This window comes from Fusarium keratoplasticum, chromosome 10, assembly GCF_025433545.1.
Source record: "Fusarium keratoplasticum isolate Fu6.1 chromosome 10, whole genome shotgun sequence".
In the NCBI taxonomy this organism is placed as follows: domain Eukaryota; kingdom Fungi; phylum Ascomycota; class Sordariomycetes; order Hypocreales; family Nectriaceae; genus Fusarium; species Fusarium keratoplasticum.
The window spans coordinates 1,440,536-1,458,800 of record NC_070538.1 but is presented as its reverse complement, the minus strand read 5'-3'; the positions used below and the strand labels follow the sequence as shown (position 1 = coordinate 1,458,800).

General features: G+C 53.5%; 7 protein-coding genes and 2 pseudogenes across 9 annotated transcripts, besides 2 other annotated features; 5 read left to right on the top strand and 4 right to left on the bottom strand.

The window, feature by feature from the left end:
• Positions 1–430: 430 nt before the first annotated feature.
• Positions 431–1,603, top strand: NCS57_01234800 (uncharacterized protein; the record flags this gene model as incomplete). The annotated part of the gene is made up of 1 exon (XM_053062023.1): positions 431–1,603. The coding sequence occupies one exon, from the start codon at positions 431–433 to the stop codon at positions 1,601–1,603; it is 1,173 nt and encodes a 390-aa protein (XP_052908551.1).
• Positions 1,604–2,352: 749 nt separating this feature from the next.
• NCS57_01234700 (uncharacterized protein) lies at positions 2,353–3,862 on the bottom strand (the record flags this gene model as incomplete). The annotated part of the gene is made up of 2 exons (XM_053062022.1): positions 2,353–3,656; positions 3,769–3,862. 2 exons carry the CDS (start codon positions 3,860–3,862, stop codon positions 2,353–2,355), a joined length of 1,398 nt encoding a protein of 465 aa, XP_052908550.1.
• Positions 3,863–4,565: 703 nt separating this feature from the next.
• On the top strand, positions 4,566–9,187 carry NCS57_01234600 (Non-specific serine/threonine protein kinase; the record flags this gene model as incomplete). The annotated part of the gene is made up of 2 exons (XM_053062021.1): positions 4,566–4,779; positions 4,833–9,187. The coding sequence occupies 2 exons, from the start codon at positions 4,566–4,568 to the stop codon at positions 9,185–9,187; spliced, it is 4,569 nt and encodes a 1,522-aa protein (XP_052908549.1).
• A 451-nt stretch (positions 9,188–9,638) lies between these two features.
• On the top strand, positions 9,639–10,604 carry NCS57_01234500 (U2 small nuclear ribonucleoprotein A'; the record flags this gene model as incomplete). The annotated part of the gene is made up of 5 exons (XM_053062020.1): positions 9,639–9,717; positions 9,799–9,839; positions 9,891–10,151; positions 10,202–10,336; positions 10,389–10,604. The coding sequence occupies 5 exons, from the start codon at positions 9,639–9,641 to the stop codon at positions 10,602–10,604; spliced, it is 732 nt and encodes a 243-aa protein (XP_052908548.1).
• Positions 10,605–10,801: 197 nt separating this feature from the next.
• Positions 10,802–11,517, bottom strand: NCS57_01234400 (annotated as a pseudogene). Its single transcript has 4 exons — positions 11,412–11,517; positions 11,278–11,363; positions 11,138–11,228; positions 10,802–11,088 (listed from the first exon to the last, which is right to left on the bottom strand).
• Positions 10,802–11,517: a sequence feature.
• Positions 11,518–12,171: 654 nt separating this feature from the next.
• NCS57_01234300 (Chloride channel protein) lies at positions 12,172–14,871 on the top strand (the record flags this gene model as incomplete). Its single annotated transcript, XM_053062019.1, has 5 exons — positions 12,172–12,351; positions 12,400–12,415; positions 12,469–12,750; positions 12,800–12,867; positions 12,913–14,871. The coding sequence occupies 5 exons, from the start codon at positions 12,172–12,174 to the stop codon at positions 14,869–14,871; spliced, it is 2,505 nt and encodes an 834-aa protein (XP_052908547.1).
• Positions 14,872–15,045: 174 nt separating this feature from the next.
• NCS57_01234200 lies at positions 15,046–15,904 on the bottom strand (annotated as a pseudogene). Its single transcript has 4 exons — positions 15,687–15,904; positions 15,498–15,594; positions 15,412–15,447; positions 15,046–15,363 (listed from the first exon to the last, which is right to left on the bottom strand).
• Positions 15,046–15,904: a sequence feature.
• A 480-nt stretch (positions 15,905–16,384) lies between these two features.
• NCS57_01234100 (Transcription initiation factor IIA subunit 2) lies at positions 16,385–16,896 on the bottom strand (the record flags this gene model as incomplete). The annotated part of the gene is made up of 3 exons (XM_053062018.1): positions 16,793–16,896; positions 16,587–16,734; positions 16,385–16,534 (listed from the first exon to the last, which is right to left on the bottom strand). Exons 1-3 carry the CDS (start codon positions 16,837–16,839, stop codon positions 16,385–16,387), a joined length of 345 nt encoding a protein of 114 aa, XP_052908546.1. The 5' UTR covers positions 16,840–16,896.
• Positions 16,897–17,067: 171 nt separating this feature from the next.
• On the top strand, positions 17,068–17,976 carry NCS57_01234000 (putative V-type proton ATPase 20 kDa proteolipid subunit; the record flags this gene model as incomplete). Its single annotated transcript, XM_053062017.1, has 4 exons — positions 17,068–17,248; positions 17,323–17,449; positions 17,509–17,817; positions 17,865–17,976. Exons 1-4 carry the CDS (start codon positions 17,191–17,193, stop codon positions 17,974–17,976), a joined length of 606 nt encoding a protein of 201 aa, XP_052908545.1. The 5' UTR covers positions 17,068–17,190.
• Between the last annotated feature and the right edge of the window lie 289 nt (positions 17,977–18,265).

Here is an 18,265-nt window from a genome sequence, read left to right as displayed (position 1 = left end):
CTATTTCATCCCTGAGTCCGCAAACCTGTACATCTAACGAAGACCACGACCGTTAACGACCATCACGAGACAAAGACCGTACGAGTCTCCGTCATAACCTGATTCATTCCTTCTTGGATGATTATGTTTATTGCTTCAACACATCCGCTCCATTGATACCTGCCGCTGTCATACACGGACCTCAGCAGCACCGCACCGCCGCACCACGCGATACGACGCCATCTCCAGACAAGTATTCGCCACTCACCACGCCAATTCCTCATCGCTCGTCCGACTGCTTCCGACGCGATACTGCATCAACGCAGTTTCCCCCATCAACTCTATCCGTCCCGTCGGTCCTTGTGCGACATTTGGGGCGTTGGGTGATAACCACCTAGCCCCCTTTCACTCAGCCAACACGGCTCCTCCGCGAGAAGCAGACTTCCGCGACATGGCCATGGATGCGCTGAAAAATCTCTCGACAAACGTGCCTGACTGGCTCAAGCGCCTCGACAACCTCAGCGGCCAGATCGACCGTCGTCAGGCCGAGCTGGCCGCTGTCGCCGCTGCCGAGGGCAAGAATGCAGAGACCAAATCCCTTCGGAACAAGGGATCGACTGAGTCCCTCAAGCCCAAGGATGACCCTCCTGTAGTTCACGCCGAACCCCCCGCTGGGGATGCCATTCTCGAAGACCCTACCAACACGGAGCAGCCCTCAGAAACTCACGCAGAGCCTCCGAAGCACACACCGAGCCCCGAATCCATCCAGCAGCAGCAAGAAGTTATCAAGGCAGCGCGTGCCCGAGCACGAGCCCAGGTCAAGAAGAAGCCCAAGTCACCATCCATGATGTCGAACGAGGATGCCCCCCAAGCATATAGAACACGCAGCTTGATCATTGTCTTTTATGATAGCTATGTACAAGGATTCTTTGACGAGCTTGTGAGATTTGTCTCGTCAAGCCGCAACCTGATGCGCAAGGCCAAGATGGCCGCCCGAGTTGCCCAGATCAAGAAGCTTGCCGAGCAGGATGTGTCAGAGGATGGAAGCAATGGCGAGGACGAGCTCCCCTCATTGCGATATATGAGCAGCAGACGATTCGGTCCCATGTCAATATCCCGAAACGGTCCCAACAATGGACCACCCGATGTATACGACAACCTGGATAAGGGCCTCGAATTTGTGCAAAGCATGTGCGAGCATGGTGCCCACCAATTCCTCCGCGACGGAGACTGCAACGACGAGATCTCCAAGGTTCAGAAGCGACTCACCGAGGTCCTAGAGATGGCCAATAAGGAGATGGAGCGTGTGCAACGTGAGGAGCCTGAGCTGGCAAAGGAGACGGGTGAGATGGGCAAGGTTCGCACGAGAAGGCCCATCAGCATGCGCCGGGATATGAGCGTTGGCCTCAAGGAAGGCAGCCCGACACCTACCAAGGAGGAGAACAAGCTGGAGCCCGCCAAGGAGGAGCCAGGCAAGATAGAAGCTGCCGAGCCAGCCCAAATGGATCTTTCAGCGCCGCTAGCAGTGGATCCAGATATCATGGAGGCCGACGAGGGTATCGACATGGAGATCCCCAAGCTACAATATCGATCAACCCGGGCGATGCGGAACCGTGGACCATAGAATGGGCACGAACCGCGTGTCTGGGCGATAGCCATCGAAACGCCGTGACGGATATTTCTTGATACCTGCCTCAACATCCATCACACATCCATCATATTGTTTGTTAGCCTCTGCTCTGCTCTGCTATTCATTCATCAATCACTGGCGGCGTCACGGACTGGGAGAAGAAGAAACTCGAGGGAAATGATTGGATATTATTTTGTCACCAAAACCAAACCCCCTTCTTTCACATCTCTTGTCTATTTACTATTTACGAAGCGCGAGCATTGCATCCACGCGGGATGTCCTTGTCTCATTGTCAACTTGTGTTTTTTTGTCCCTTTCTCTCTCTTTTTGAACATCTGGAGCCTTAAAAAAGAAAGACCATTCATAGCGTGGGGTCGTTGCATGCTGCTCTCGGGGTCAGGGTCTTGTTGTTGATCTTTGGACATCATGTTCTATTTTTCCATATATCTTATCTTAGGTTCACGGTTACGAACAAATGGGAATACCTGAAAAAGAGGTTGCACGAGATATCATGCGCCTCGACTATCATCACTATTGTTCCTGTGTTCCATCTACATATCTTATACACCTTGATACATGTGAATGCTAACATTATGATACAGGCCTGTTCTTTGGCCAAACTTGGATGCAACTCGAGGGCATCCTTGAACACACCCCTTACTGTCTCTCAACGCCATCATGCCTCTGGGCAAGAAGATAGTGAGCTTTGGCTCTCACGATATTCGGTCTGCTCGAGTTGCCGTCTAGTTTCTGCCGCGATTTTGAAAGTGATGATCCTGAAGAGCGGGTGGGATGCTGTCGCAGAGGCCCCTCCAGCCCGGGGTGAGGCGAGTCCAACCAGTCTGGGGCGGCACCAGGGCATCGCGCCGCACTTCTGGCCACTTTGTCTTGAGCTCATCGGGTCCGAGGATCTCAGGGTCGTCGCCGTCCTCGACATCTAGCTTCTTCGCTGTCCACATCACGGTGAATGTGTACATCCTCGGCCCAAAGCCGTATTCCATGCGCTTGTAGGTTTCAGCACAGCACTCTGGCATCTCGACATCGCCAGAGTCCTCTTGATTAGAACCATTGGGGCAATCTTCATTGGGGCAGATGGCTTTCATTCCCATGTCTGGTGCCAACCCGCGCCAGCTGTACATCTTGATAGGTTTATCCTTTGCGCTGAGATAGTAACCCTTCATCTTGCCGCCCAGTCGGAACGTCCAGACACGCTGGGCCCACTGGGCCAGCTCTTTGAGTTCTTGGAACCGATCCTCGCTGTGCTCAAAGTCCATGGTGAGCCGTTTCAGGTTCGGGATCATGCTGAGCGACTCGCCCCAGGTTGGCTCTCCGTCCTTTTGTCGTCTTGTGTATGGAATGGGCGGGATAGGCGCTCGGCCCTGGCCGTGTTCTTCTTCAAGCTTCATGTGATCTTTCATTAATTTCCAGGTACCATCTTCCAAGTCACGACCGTCGCCATAGGGGGTGAGCTGAGGTCCAGATATTTCTAGCTCCTCACGCCACTCATTCCCCGTACGCCAGCCATTCTTGCCGATGGTGATGCGAAGGTCTTCAACACAGCGTAAGTTTTCTTCTCTTTCGAGTTCGCAGAGGAAGCGCCCTTCTAGTTCCCATTGGCTGAGGTAGATCTCGAGCGATGTCACTCGGTTGGCGGCATATCGTGTCATACGCCCCATGCTGTGGATGCTTACTTCTATAGTTTCCAGCTCTTCGAAAAACCATATGCCAGTACGGATGCGAAGCGTAGCGTTCTTCATCAAGAGATCTCGTGCTTCCAGAAAGATGCGTCGGCAGGTGCGCAAAATCGAGGTATGCTGAAACCTTAAGGTTGGTGTGCCGGGGCGGAGCTGGAGGGGGCTGTCGGGATGGAACTCCCTAATAGGTTCCCTCTGCGGCAAATAGTAGCAAAGATCAACGCTTTCCAGACTACTATGCTCGGGCATGGGCTTGGAGGTGTTCTCGGGCAAGTCGCACACCAGCCATTTTGGCTCAGGAATCGGGAACTGCAGTCGGGGTCGGCCCTGGATGTCAAAGTGGCTGTCATGCTCTGACAGAGCATGTGAGAAGATCTCCCGTCGAATTTCGGGGGGGGGGGGGGAAGCGAGTGAAGACAGGGCATGAATCTTGAAGGTCGATGGTCGATCGGGTGGCTTGGGTACTCATTGACTCGGTTGCCGGCAGAATGTCTTTGAGTTGTTTGAGTACCAAGGGATCGCCCCCGGCCAGGTCGACGAGGTCTTGGTCGGGGTCCATGGTTGTGGGCGCGCAGAAGGCAACGGCGGCTGATTGAGATAAAGTTTAGATTTTGAGAAGGCAAAGGCGAATTTAACTGAAAAAGGTTGAGTAAAAAGTTGAAGATTTTGTTGACCTGCTTAGATATATGTTTGTTGCATAACAAACGCAGGCCAGTGGTGAGCACCGCCTTACAGCTGCTGGGCACCGCCGCTCCTCCACTCCTTGAGCGGCGTGCAGCAGCACCAGCTCCCGTTTTTACTGCATGAAATTGTTGTAAACAAACGCTTTCAACTCGAGATTGGCTGAAACCGTGGCATATACAAGTGAGGCTCAAAATATCTAGATTTAACTTACACACGAAGTGCTCGAGGTGGTACCGCTTCACGAGCTAAAGCTTAGGCGGGTGTTGCACCAATAAAAGGTTGTTGCTTGCATGTGCCCCACAACTTGGCCGCGTGAATGCAATCACTGGCCGCGATTCACAGGCACCACCACGTTCACCCATATGACGTTCTGGGGGGAGCTCCATCTTGAACCTACAGCAACTAAACATCTTCCCTCCTCCGCCAACCGTTGATACACTCGAGACTCTTGCGACACCGGATCACTTAAAACGATAGCGCACTCTTCCCATAGCCGCTCGTCCAAGATGACGACAGCTTCGCGCATTCTCCGATAGCTATCACGACAACTCTAGCTTTCCTCCTCCCCCGCCAAAACCATGGGTCAAGGCTTCTCCCTCGCGACGCCGTCTGTCGGCTCCGCGGGCATCGACACTTCGGAACTGAGCGATGTACACTACGAGAAGAGCATCGGCAATGCTCGGTTCATGAAGACCATCCGAGGACGCCATGAGAACGGTCTAGTTCTCGTCAAGGTCCTCGTTAAGCCCTACCCAGAGGTCAAGCTGGACGAGTACAAGAGACAGATAATTGGTAAGCTTCATGTCCACGTGAACACCTCCTGAACTCGCGCTGACGATGCGCAGAGCAGAGCAAGGCACTCGCGAATGTGCCCAACGCACTTGGATTCCAGCGCATCATCGAGACCGACTCCAACGGCTACCTCGTCCGCCAGTTCCTCTACAGCTCGCTCTACGACCGTCTTAGCACTCGGCCGTTCCTCGAGGACATCGAGAAGAAGTGGCTGGCCTTCCAGCTCCTCTGCGCCCTGCGAGACTCCCACGCCCGCGATGTCTACCACGGCGATATCAAGGCGCAGAATGTCCTCGTGACCTCTTGGAACTGGTTGTACCTGTCCGACTTTTCGTCCGCCTACAAGCCCGTCATGCTCCCCGACGATAACCCAGCCGACTTTTCATACTTTTTCGATATATCGGGTCGCCGTACGTGCTATGTTGCCCCGGAACGGTTCTACGCCGCGGGAGAGGTGCCCCCGCAAAAGGCCAAGATGACCTGGGCCATGGACATTTTCAGCGCCGGCTGCGTTATCGCCCAAATGTTCCTCGAGTCTGAGATCTTTAGTCTGGCGCAGTTGTACAAGTACCGCCGTGGAGAGTACGACCCTGTCATCACACACTTGAGCGTCATCTCAGACAAGGACGTTGCCGACATGATAGCACATATGATCCAGCTGGATCCCGAGAAGCGATATTCTGCGGAGCAGTACCTGGAGTTCTGGAAGGGCAAGGTCTTTCCACATTACTTTTACAACTTTCTTCACCAATACATGGAGCTCATTACCGATCCTTCATCGGGTAACAGCCCCATGTCTGGCGCGCAGAAGAACCTTGGAGAAGCCGATGATCGGATCGACCGCGTATTTTACGACTTTGACAAAATCTCATATTTCCTTGGGTATCAGCCAGAGAAGCGCACCTCAAGCGCCTTGCAACCAACATCTAGGCTCAGTCTCTCTCATTTCCCCGTCAGACTCAATATACCTAATCACGACCATACCGTCTCTCCCGATCTGGAACCACCAGAAGATGACGGGACATTAATATTTTTGACACTCATTGTGTCGCAATTGAGAAACACGGCTCGCGCCTCTTCGAGAATTAGGGCATGCGATGTTCTCCTAGCCTTTGCAGAGAGGCTCACCGATGAAGCTAAATTAGATCGGGTCCTGCCCTATCTGATGACCCTTCTCGTTCCGGATGAGACGGATCTGGTTCTAATTGCTGCTATCCGGACCATTACACAGCTCTTGCAGCTGGTCCAGATGGTCACGCCTATTAACTCCCATGTTCTGGTTGAGTACGTGTTACCCAGGATGGAGATCGCCCTGGGAACCAGATTAAGAGCATCTAGTCCTCTGGTCAGGGCGACCTACGCCTCTTGTTTGGGTAGTCTTGCGATTACCGCCCAGAGGTTCCTCGATATGGCATCAAGTCTTCGGCCTGATGGTTCAATGCCCATTGCCGACCCCGAAGTTGAGCCTGGAGTGGATGCCAAGGCCAACTTTGAAAGCGTCTTTGACAATGCTGGCCGGCAGCTGTTTGAGCTCCTGGAAAGTCACACTAAGCAACTTGTTGAGGACTCAGATATCTCTGTTCGCCGAGCATTCCTGGCGTCAGTACCCGAGCTATGCTTGTTCTTCGACGACCACTCCAACGATGTGCTTCTCACCCATCTAAACACCTACTTGAATGACCGTGACTGGACTTTGAAATGCGCCTTCTTTGACACGATAGTTGGCATCGCAATTTTTATCGGCAGCACGAGTCTAGAGGAGTTTATGCTGCCGTTGATGATCCAAGCCTTGACTGATCCCGAGGAATATGTAGTGCAAGCAGCTCTTCACTCGCTTGCTCAACTCGCCGGTCTTGGCCTTTTGTCGAGGCCTAAGATCACGGAGCTGGTAGACCTCATTAGCCGATTCACCATGCACCCAAACATCTGGATTCGGGAGTCAGCGACAGAGTTCCTGTCAATGGCTGCAAAGTTCCTGACGGACGCCGATGTCACATCAAACATTATGCCTCTCGTGCACCCATTCATGAAAGTCGAGGTTCTGACAGACTTTTCCGAACTCAGCCTCCTCGACGCCCTCAAGAGACCTCTATCACGAAACGTTTTCGACCAGGCCATTACATGGGCCCTGAAGACGGAGCGCGGTATCTACTGGAAGCCTTTACAAAAACTCAGACCGTTGCTGTTTGGATCTAGGGGATCAATATCAGGGCGATCGTCTCGAGATTTGTCGCAGAGCTCGCTTGGAAGGGTGGCTCGCAACGACGAAGACGAACAGTGGCTTGCCAAACTCAGAAACCTGGGGCTTAAGCATGAAGATGAGCTGAAGCTTGATGCTCTGAGAGAATTTATCTGGCGCTTGAGCAAGATGAAGGCCCGAGATGCCTCGCTTACAGACGGAGTCACACCTCAGGGGGTTATCTCTCTGAAGACCCTGGGCATCACTCCTCAGACGGTGTTTTTTAATGATGCGCCTCTGCGAGATGCGGCAGCGATTGTGGACGTCGACCTTCCGGCCGAACCTTACACTATCGCTGATGCCCTTTTGGATGCCTCGATGACGATTGACGACGCGATTGGAGGACGGAAGAGAGTCAGTCGACGGGTGCAAAGCGTTGGACCCCGTTCACCGCATCGGCTGTTATCGCCAACCAGTACTGGCCATATGCATTCCAGAACATCGTCAACGACACGCGCAGGAGACGATGAGTCGTCTGTTGCAGGGGGATCTAACCCTTCTAGAAGAGCTGTTCGGTATCAACCGAGCGCACTCAGCCTGCTTGATCGCAAGGACAAGAACAAGTCCATTGCACAAACTGGCATGACAGATGCTAATGCATTTGGCCAAGTGGAAGGACCCTTTGCTCAAGCTTCACCAAGCAAGCCTCCGTCTGAAGGAAACGAGGGTGAGAGTACGCGCCCAAGAATATCGAAACACAGCTATGAAGGAACCGATCCGAATATCCAAAGGATGCTCGACAATATGTTCGTGGAGAACCTCCCCCGCGATGTCATCGAGTTCGGACCCATGGTTACGCCTATCAAGAGGACCAAGGCGGCAAATCGCATCAGCAATGCACATGGTGAAGACCCCTGGAGACCTGAAGGGCAGCTTGTGGCAACATTTGGCGAGCATAAGGGCCCTGTCAACAGAGTGATGCCATCCCCTGACCATGTCTTCTTCATCACTGGCGGTGACGATGGTACAGTTAAGGTGTGGGATACGGCGAGGCTCGAACGGAACATTAGCCAGCGCTCCCGGCAAACACACAGGCATGGCGATGGCGCGAGTGTTGTCGCACTCTGCTTTATCGAGAACTCACACTGTTTCGTGAGTTGTGCGGTTGATGGTAGTGTCCATGTTGTCAAGGTGGACACGCTCCCTGCCAGCGGAGTGATTAGGTATGGAAAGCTGCGTGTTCTGCGCGAGTATCAGCTCCCTGAGGATGAGTTTGCGGTATGGTGCGAGCATTTCAGGCAAGAGTCGAACTCTGTTCTCATTATCGCCACGAACCGGTCGAGGATCTTGGGGATTGACCTCCGAACGATGAACTTGATGTATGTTCTCGAGAACCCGGTACATCATGGCACGCCTACTTGCTTCTGCGTCGATCGGAAGCGAAACTGGCTCTGTGTGGGAACTTCGCACGGAGTGGTAGATCTCTGGGACCTGCGTTTCAAGATGAGACTCAAGGGATGGGGGCTGCCAGGGAAGGGGTCCATCTACAGGATCTGCATTCACCCCACGAAGGGCCGTGGCAAATGGATATGCATCTCTGGCGGGACAGGCCAGGGCGAGGTCACCGTCTGGGACCTAGAGAAGACGGTTTGCCGAGAGATCTATCGATCTGGAGGCAGTAAGGACGGACTCAAGGCCTACGAAGCGTGGGATGTCGATGAAGACAAGCGAGAAGGCATGCTGGGGAGATATGCCACCAATATCGAACACAATGAGCTTGCAAACGCGGACCGAGGAGTTCGGGCCATGATCGTGGGGACGGCGACGGCAGAGGACTCGAGAGACGTTAGACACGCCTTCATCATCACGGCTGGCTCAGACAAGATTTTGCGATTTTGGGATCTCTCGCGGATCGAGAGTTCGTTCATCTACAGTGGACTCTCGCCGGACTCACCGAAGCCGACTTACACAACGTCGAACCCAGTCACAGCGCTGACGCTAAACATTGAGCGTTTCCCCAGGCAGGCCCCGACAGCTCCCAACGCGGGCTCGGGCTCCAAGACAAAGTCATCAAGCGGGCGGCAGCCACGGTCAACGGTCATTTCTCTCCAGCAACAGCAGTTGCTGCAGTCGCACATGGATTCGATCCTAGACGTGGCGTTGTTGGAGTATCCCAACACCATGAGCGTCTCGGTGGATAGGATGGGTGTAGTGTATGTGTTTCAGTAGAATTGGGACGCGGTGAGGGTTGTTGGGCCGGAGTTTATAGGCAAACCGAGGTCGAGGACAGTGTGATTACGGCGTATTGCGTTACTGGATAGATATACACAGGTGACTGATTAATCAAGTTGATGTTTACTATCCTGTCCTCGCTCGCCTTGGTGAAGTAAATGAATGTTGAAATGAAACAAGAGTAAAATTGTCTGGACAGTCGTGTGTTCTCATCTCCTATCATAAGTTTCTTGGGTGGTTGAGGATGGAGTGGCTGTATGGTGTTGTGGCGCCCCATGTCAAGCCACACATGCGACACCAAAATTTCCCCTCCGCCTCGTCAAGATCATCAGCCTCGCCATCCAACAAAATAACCCACCCGCCAAAACCCTCCAGTGTGCAACCACAACCTCTCTCCGAAAGACGACAGACCAGAAAACTGAACCCGAGGTAAACAAATAGACCCAAGATGCGGCTGACGGCCGACCTGATCCGGGATTCCCTATCCTATCTCAACCCTCTCAAGGAGCGGGAGCTTGATCTTCGAGGTGCGTTTTGAAAAGGGCAGATGCTACACTTTTGATCCCAGGAGCGCAGAGTTGATACATTCGTCTTTGCGGCGTGAACAGGACACCGGATCCCCGCGATTGAGAACCTGGGTGTCGCTGGCGTAGGTGTTTTCCACTCTCCAAACACTCGGTCTATAGCTAAGATGTGCTAGCCTCACGACGCCATCGACTTCACCGACAATGACATTCAAGTCTTGGGAAACTTTCCCCTGTCGCCCCGTATAACGACTCTCCTCCTCGCAAGGAACCGCGTCTCGAGCATTCAGCCTTCCCTCGCAAAGGCCATTCCCAACCTCAAGAACCTGGTGCTGTCGTCGAATAACCTGGCCGAGCTTGCGGACCTGGATGCGCTGGCTGGATTCCCGCGCCTGACGCACCTTGTGCTGGTGGACAACCCAGCCTCCAAGAAGGAGGTGAGCTTTGGATGTTGCTGGGACAGGTGGCGCGTACTGACGTGGAGTAGAACTACCGATACTGGGTGCTCTGGAGATGCCCCTCGGTGCGATTCCTGGATCACGAAAAGGTCAAGGAGGCGGAACGGGAGAAGGCGCGGGAGCTGTTTGGAACTGAGGAAGAGCCCACGGCTCTAGCTTCAAAGGTACACAACCAACAGTGCCGTCCTACGAATTGCATACTGACGACGTACGTAGATCATGGGCATCAAGACCACCAACTTCACCACCTCGGCCGACGGTTCAGAAGCCCCGTCCAAGCTGTCGCGGATAAAGCTCACCGACGCCGAGAAGAAGAGATTACAGGAGCGCATCAAGAAGGCCACGAGCCTGCAGGAGATTATCGCGCTGGAGAAGGAGCTGAACGAGGGGCGTCTGCCCTCTGGCATCCACGGAGATGCCATGGAGGAGTGATAATACCACGGCCGCATGGTTTCTGGGGGCGGGAATCGGAAAAATGGCAATGGAATTACATGAGCCAAGCTTTCAATAGCTACTGCAATATCGGTGTTTGAGGCTGTATTATCAACTTCTTTTGCTCCTCTAGTGTACATGACGTGATATCAGAGCTACGGCTCGTGTGCTTCTCTCAAGTCCACGACCGTCTGGAACTATCCAGTCATGGTCACGTCGCCGTCGCGGTTCGCCCCGGCCGCCTGTCTCATCTCCAGCTCGAGCTGCTCGTTTGGATCACCCTGCTTCGAGTCGGCGCGCGGACGGCCAGTGCCGTTGACGAGGGGCTTGCTGGCGCCGTTGGCGATAGGAGCCTGGGCGGCATTCTCACCGCGCAGGCGGGCCTGTGTCGCTTTGGAGGCGGCCTTGATGTTCTTGTAGGCGACTGTCTTGGGGACGATGTCTTCGAGGAACTCGAGGTTGTCCTGGTGTGAGACGGCGTTTGCTGGGGGTGTTAGCTGTGGGAATTATAGATTCGAGGTAGATTAGCTTACCAACATCTTTGTATTGGATGTTCCGACGGGGCTTCCGGTCAAGCTTAGCCTGAGTATGTGATTCCTCGGCGAGATGTTGGACAAACATTTCCTATCAACAGTGAGACGAGCGCCAGCTGGAGTTAAGAAGTGAAACGCACAGCAGCGAGGGTTATCACAAAAGCAGCATTGTTGGAGCAGATACCAATGTCGGGGTCTTGGGCAATGATCTTCTTTACCCTCGACACTGTGGCCATGTCAGTTGTGGCTGGTGAAGATGGTGGATGAAACTTACGTGGTAGTTGGGTCTGGCCTGTCGGCTCCTTTCGAGGAGGGATGGCTGTGGTGTTGTAAGGCATGTTTGAAGAGGAGGGATATGGATGGAGGGGAGAGTAGTGAGGCTGTGAGAGTTAGTGATGCCCTGAGATGACTGGAGAAGAACTTGGTAGGGGGTTGAGTGGGTGAGATCAAGGCCACCAAAGGTGTAAACCAGTGATCGGGGAAAACAGGTAAATAAGTGCACACAGCATGAATGACAGAAAGCGGGATGAGAAAAATAGTCGAAAAGACCGAGCCCTGAATTGCGAGACGTACCTTGTCTGCTCAAACTTGAGCGGACTATCAGGGCCTATCTTGCACTTGGGCCCTTGTCAAGCCTGAGATGCAATATTGGAATATCTCGCTACAGAATTAGAATTGTGAGATGATTTTGATCAAATTTGTTGTCGTAAGAAAGTTGCTTGTAATGCCGAATCCTTATTCTGGATAAAGTTGAAGTTACTCTCAGAAGCTCGGGGTCAAGACGCGGAAGGGGACGCGATGCTGCAAGCACTAAACGCGACCTACGCTGTGGCTGAAGCGTCCATCCCAGCCACATCTCAGCCTTCAGACCACATGCTGGCGCATTACGACACTCAACCTACAACGTAGACTCGAATCCATGAGAGAAGCCAGCCTCGCTCTCGTCTAACGTATTTCCGCAATTCGATACCCTCGTTCACCCCGCGCGAGCTCGAAACCGCTTCTCTAGACACCATGACCCCTTCGCCGAAGCCATGAACGTGCGAGCATCATCCTTCAGCCTGGCGCCTCCTGCTGGGTTGGAGAGACGCCCCTCGGTCGTCTCTCGTCTGTCCTCGGCCTTTTCTAATGCTGAGAATGGCGATTTTGGAGGCGCGGCCCCTACAGGTGCGGCATTGATAGAGGAGGAGATTGCCGAGATTAAGAGATACGAAGTAAGCTCCATGCGCGGTGGACTGGTGACCCTGTATTAACTTGTATAGGATTTTACCACGATAGGTATGCGAATCGCGAAACGAGCCCGAACCGAGTACTGATATGTGGACCGATAGATTGGGTACAAGATGCGGCGCGAGAACAGGCAAAGCGCAAGTCGAGGAGGAAACAGGCCGTGGGCCTCTACGACAAAGGCCAGCCGGGCTGGCGATACCAGCTCTGGAAGAGCTACGATGCGGCGCAGGCTTGGATCGTGGTCACCATCATCGGCGTGGCGATTGGGCTGAATGCGGCGCTGCTCAACATCATCACCGAGTGGCTCTCGGACGTCAAGATGGGATACTGCGAGACGGGCTTCTACCTGAACGAGAACTTTTGTTGTTGGGGAGAGGAGAATGGTGAGTTTGTGTTGATTGGGGAGAGTGTCTGATGCTAACAGCGCGATAGGTTGTGAGCAATGGCACAGGTGGACTGGTTTTGAGCCGCTCAACTATTTCCTCTACTTTGTCTTTGGGGTAGGCTTGGTATCCCCCCTTGAACTTCATATCTGACCTTGCTAGACCTTCTTCGCCTTTGTCGCAGGTACATTGGTCAAGTCCTTTGCGCCCTACGCAGCTGGTTCTGGAATTTCCGAGATCAAGTGCATCATCGCCGGATTCGTCATGAAAGGCTTCCTCGGCTGGTGGACTCTGATCATCAAGTCCATCTGCCTACCCCTGGCCATCGCGTCCGGTTTGTCAGTCGGTAAGGAGGGTCCCAGCGTGCACTATGCTGTGTGCACTGGAAACGTCATCTCCAGGCTGTTTGACAAGTACAAGCGCAACGCCTCCAAGACGAGGGAGTTCCTGAGTGCTTCCGCCGCTGCGGGTGTTGCTGTCGCTTTTGGCAGTCCCATCGGAGGCGTGCTCTTCTCGCTTGAGGAGATGTCGAATCACTTTCCCCTCAAGACTTTATGGCGCAGCTATTTCTGCGCTCTGGTTGCGACAGCCGTCCTCGCCGCCATGAACCCTTTCAGAACGGGACAGCTGGTCATGTTCCAAGTCGAGTACAAGAACGACTGGCACTTTTTCGAGCTGGTCTTTTACGTCTTGATCGGCATCTTCGGAGGTCTCTACGGAGCCTTTGTGATCAAGTGGAATCTGAGGGTGCAGTCGTTCCGCAAGAAGTACTTGAAGGAGTATGCTGTTCTCGAAGCTACCCTCCTGGCAGCAGGTACTGCCATTATCGCGTATCCCAACGCTTTCTTGAGAATCGACATGACTGAGAGCATGGAGATTCTCTTTTCTGAGTGCGGGCAGACCGAGACGTATCATGGGCTTTGTGACCCTGATAGACGGTACTGGAACATGGTATCTTTGATCCTCGCTACTATCCTGCGAGTCTTCCTTGTCATCCTGTCTTATGGATGCAAGGTCCCTGCTGGAATCTTTGTGCCTTCGATGGCGATCGGAGCGTCGTTTGGAAGAACTGTGGGCATTATCGTTCAGCTCTTCTATGAGGCGAACCCTACCAGTGTCTTTTTCTCCGCATGCAAGCCCGATGAGCCTTGCATTACCCCGGGCACATACGCCCTGCTTGGGGCTGCAGCCGCGCTCAGTGGCATCATGCACATTACCGTATCGGTCGTGGTCATCATGTTTGAGCTGACGGGTGCTCTAAACTACATCCTGCCCACCATGATTGTCGTCGGCGTCACCAAGGCCGTCAGCGAACTTTTTGGAAAGGGAGGAATTGCTGACCGCATGATCTGGTTCAGCGGGTTTCCTTTCCTAGACAACAAAGAGGAACACAATTTCGGCGTTCCTGTTTCTCAAGTCATGAGAACTTCTGTTGTTTCTATGCCGGTTCACGGACTTACTCTGGGAGAGGTTCAGCGGCGACTTGCCGACGATCGATATCAGGGCTTCCCGGTTGTGGAGGACAACAACACCAAAGTCCTCGTCGGGTATATCGGCAGTACTGAGCTGCGGTATGCTATCGACAGAATGAGTCGAGGGAGCCCATTGTCCGAGACTGCCAAGTGCGTTTTTGCGCCGTCAGCTATAAACCACTCGATGTCGTCAGTATCAGTAGGAACCATGAACGGCGACTCATCTACATCGTCGACGCTGGATTTCAGCCGCTACGTGGATTCGACACCAGTTACAGCTCACCCAAGACTCCCCCTCGAAACTGTCATGGAGCTCTTCCGCAAGATCGGTCCTCGAGTCATCCTCATTGAGTATCACGGCCAACTCACCGGCCTTGTAACCGTCAAGGACTGCCTCCGATACCAGTTCAAGGTGGAGGCGGCCGAGAATCCCAAGGACGACCACCGCATCAACGAGGGACAGGAACAGCTCTGGAACTTGCTGCGGCGAGCGGGCAACTGGGTTTCCGGCAAGGTCTCCAAGTTCTCTGGCGGGAGGATCCGCCTCAGCTCACTGGACGAAGATCGTCCGGTTGCAAGAGGTGGACAGATCCTGGACGGAGACGAAGAGGTTGGGGATGAGGGCGTTGAGCTGGAGAGCCGCCGGTAGTACGAGTTATTGAATCTGGGTCATGTAGTATAGTAGACGGAAGCGCGGGTGATGCGCTGGCGTTGGAAGGATGTTTGATCTGTTACTTTGAATCTACTGAGCGTCATCTCGACGACACATGCATACATACTGCTACAGTTATCCAACTTGGACCATGAGTGAACAATACGCTATCTATCGCGACCTTTCATCAGATAGCCTGCCCAGGTCGATGATATCCTCATCATCATTCTTCCTGGCATCCTCTTCCTCCTCAGGAACAGGAGCATATGCAGGTCCCTCAGCAGCATCCTTGGTCTCGTCCTTTCTACCCACGATGACATTGCCGGCGACGAGCAGAGCAGCACCAGCCCACCACAGAGGCGGCAGGGCCTCTGAGAAGATGAGGGCACCCAGAAGGGCTGTGACCATAAAGTTGGTCGAAGTGTTCATAATGGAGACCTGCGTGGTGGATGTGCCACGGGCAAGTGCCTTTGTGAAGAGTGTCCACATCTATAGTGTGTGTGAGTTTGGTATCACAAGGCTATAAGGAAAACTTACGACGCCGTTGAAGGTGAGGTTGAGGGCGAAGAAGAGCTGCGAGTGTCAGCTTCAAGTTTGATTAAGATGAGGAGATGGTAGCTTACAGCGCGAACGACATATTCAACAATGTGCTCAACAGAAGAGAGACCAAGGAGCTGAGCGATCCAATTGGACAAGGTGGTAGTGAGCTCAGTGGTTGTCCTATAGTCTCCTCAGCATAGTCCTCTCAGTTCATAAAGGCCAACCCAATGTCGAACCAAGAACAACATGGAATAAGCCAGTTTTACACATACAGCTTGGCAAAGACGCCATTGAAAGCAGCACAAGCACCGCTCGCAACAGCAAAGAACATCCACCCGCTCGCTGAAGTCATCTCGTCTCCTGCAGGACTCTCTGTAGAAGCCGTCTCTGAGGCTTCAGCAGCAGGTTTCTGGCGTTTGCGGAGCATGGTGAATAGCTGTCGGAGGCTTCGGATGCGTGAGGATGGATAGCCCCCCTGATGAGGCTCGACTTCTAATAGGCGCCCTTGAGTGAGAGGGATGGAGGAGAACCCCCTGTGGATTTAGTGGGGGAGACCGCTGTGGCTGCGCCCTGGTAGAGTGGTCCGCTTTGGCGCTTGATGGTGCCAGCCTCATCATGAAGTAGAATCTGGGGAAAGTCAACAGTTGCGTCATGTCACAAGCAAAAAGGAGTTAAAAATCAAAGCATGGGTTTTCAATTTTTTTCAATACAAGCTGTGCAAAGTCTCCAGATTCCATCTTGGTCCCTTTGCCCAAATAAACAGAGGTTCGTCGTCACTTTAAAAAGGGTTCCCTAGCTTGAACCACACCCTCATATCCTGTATCAGTATAATAAAAAGAGTAATGATAACCACCCTTCCCGTACGCCGCCCAATGCAAACAAAACATTTCTCGGCAGGTATGTCTTTTTCCCAATCTATAGCCGGTGTGTGTGTGTGTCTTCGTCGTTCCGTCGCGCCTTGTCTGACCGATCATGTACCCTCAGGCTTCTTGGCGTTGCAACTAACAATCTTGACCTTGTTGGCGGTGACGGCTTGACCTCCAGTGTCCATCTTGAATGTCACGTTCTTGATGAGGAATGTCCAGACTTCGTCGCAGAATCGGTACGTGTCGAGGCTCCCCTGCGCCGCTCGTTAGTCTTGATCCGCGACACTGCTGTTGTCGCCAACCCACCTTGAACTGGAGTCGCGCCTTGACGTTCTTCTGGAGCGCTTCCGTGATGGCCTGGTCAAAGTTGCCCAGGATCTTCATGGCGAGCTGCGGGTTGATGCGCTCATCGCTGATGAGGTCGTCGAGCGTGTCGGTCAGAGCGAGGCCGATGCTGCAAGGCAAGTTAGTCTGGCTGTCGCAAAGCAGCGCATAGCAACTTGGCGCCATACCTGCTTCGACGGTACAGCTCGTAGAATGATTGCGCGCCCGTAGCCATCTTGTATAATCGTCTTTCGAAGCGTGAATTCGGTCGTGGGCGTAAAAGGTAATTTCGTCGATTGCTTGTTCAAAGGGAGAGGTTCATGAGGCTTGGTTCCGTCTGCCTATATCTCGAGAGGGGAGGGAGAGGGCCGGGCGCATGACTAAGCCGTCAGCCTCGCATCATGTGACGTCGGTCCCGTTTAATTCCAGCTGCCTGCTGGGACACGCATCGCCATCGCGGACTGGATCCCCAAGCTTAAGGTACCTCTTACAGGAGCTCAAGCTCGAAAAAGCCACCGACCGCCGACGCCCGCCATCGCCAACGAAATCATCGGATCCGTCGAAACAACAGCAAAGAGCCGCCGCGATGAGTCTCTACTATGGATTGGGCGGCATTGGGTCCTTTGTGACCGTCGTCGGAGCGTGTACGCGGACCCTCTAGGGATAGGATAACCCATACTATCAAGATGAAAGCTGACCCATTGGTGCCCGTGTCTAGACATGCTCTTCACCGGTAGCGGCGAGTCCTTCGATGTCGGCGCGTTCCTCGAGTCCGTTTCGCCTTATGCCTGGGCCAGTCTGGGTATCTGTCTCTGCATCGGCCTGTCTGTCGTCGGCGCCGCATGGTGCGTACCTCATCATCATCAACACAGATCCAGGGAGCAGTCGCTCTAACAAGCTACAGGGGCATCTTCATTACTGGCTCATCGATTCTCGGCGGAGGTGTCAAGGCGCCGCGCATCCGAACCAAGAACTTGATCTCCATTATCTTTTGCGAAGTCGTCGCCATCTACGGCGTCATCATGGCCATCGTCTTCTCCGCCAAGGTCGAGGCCGTCTCGGGCGCCGAGCTTTACTCTGCCAACTCATACTACACCGGATATGCCCTGTTCTGGTCTGGCCTGACAGTCGGCATGTGCAACCTCGTGTGCGGTGTTGCCGTTGGTATCAACGGTAGCGGCGCTGCTCTTGCTGATGCTGCCGACCCCTCGCTGTATGTTTCCCTGTTTCAAAATACCGCCCCCTACTAACAAGTTTCAGCTTCGTCAAGATCCTGGTCATCGAGATTTTCAGCTCAGTGCTCGGCCTGTTCGGTCTCATCATCGGTCTCCTGGTTTCCGGAAAGGCGTACCCGTTCGGCAAGAGCAACTAAACACAAACACACACCCTCTCCCCTACCTAACTAGACATGGACAAAGTCCGGCGGCGCTTGCGAGCCGGCATCGATTTTGCGTGTTCCAGCAAGAGATGGAGCGCATGCATGCATTGCGCCAATAATATTTGGTCTGGCGTTTGGAAGATTGGCTCGGGTGGACGTATTTTGGCTGTACCAGTATCTGTACCCTTGGAGGCGGAAGTGTACATCACGAGGTGGGATTTCTCAAGTTATACAAAATTAGGGCCTTGTTCGGGCACTTATGCCTTAGATGCTTTGATCTGAT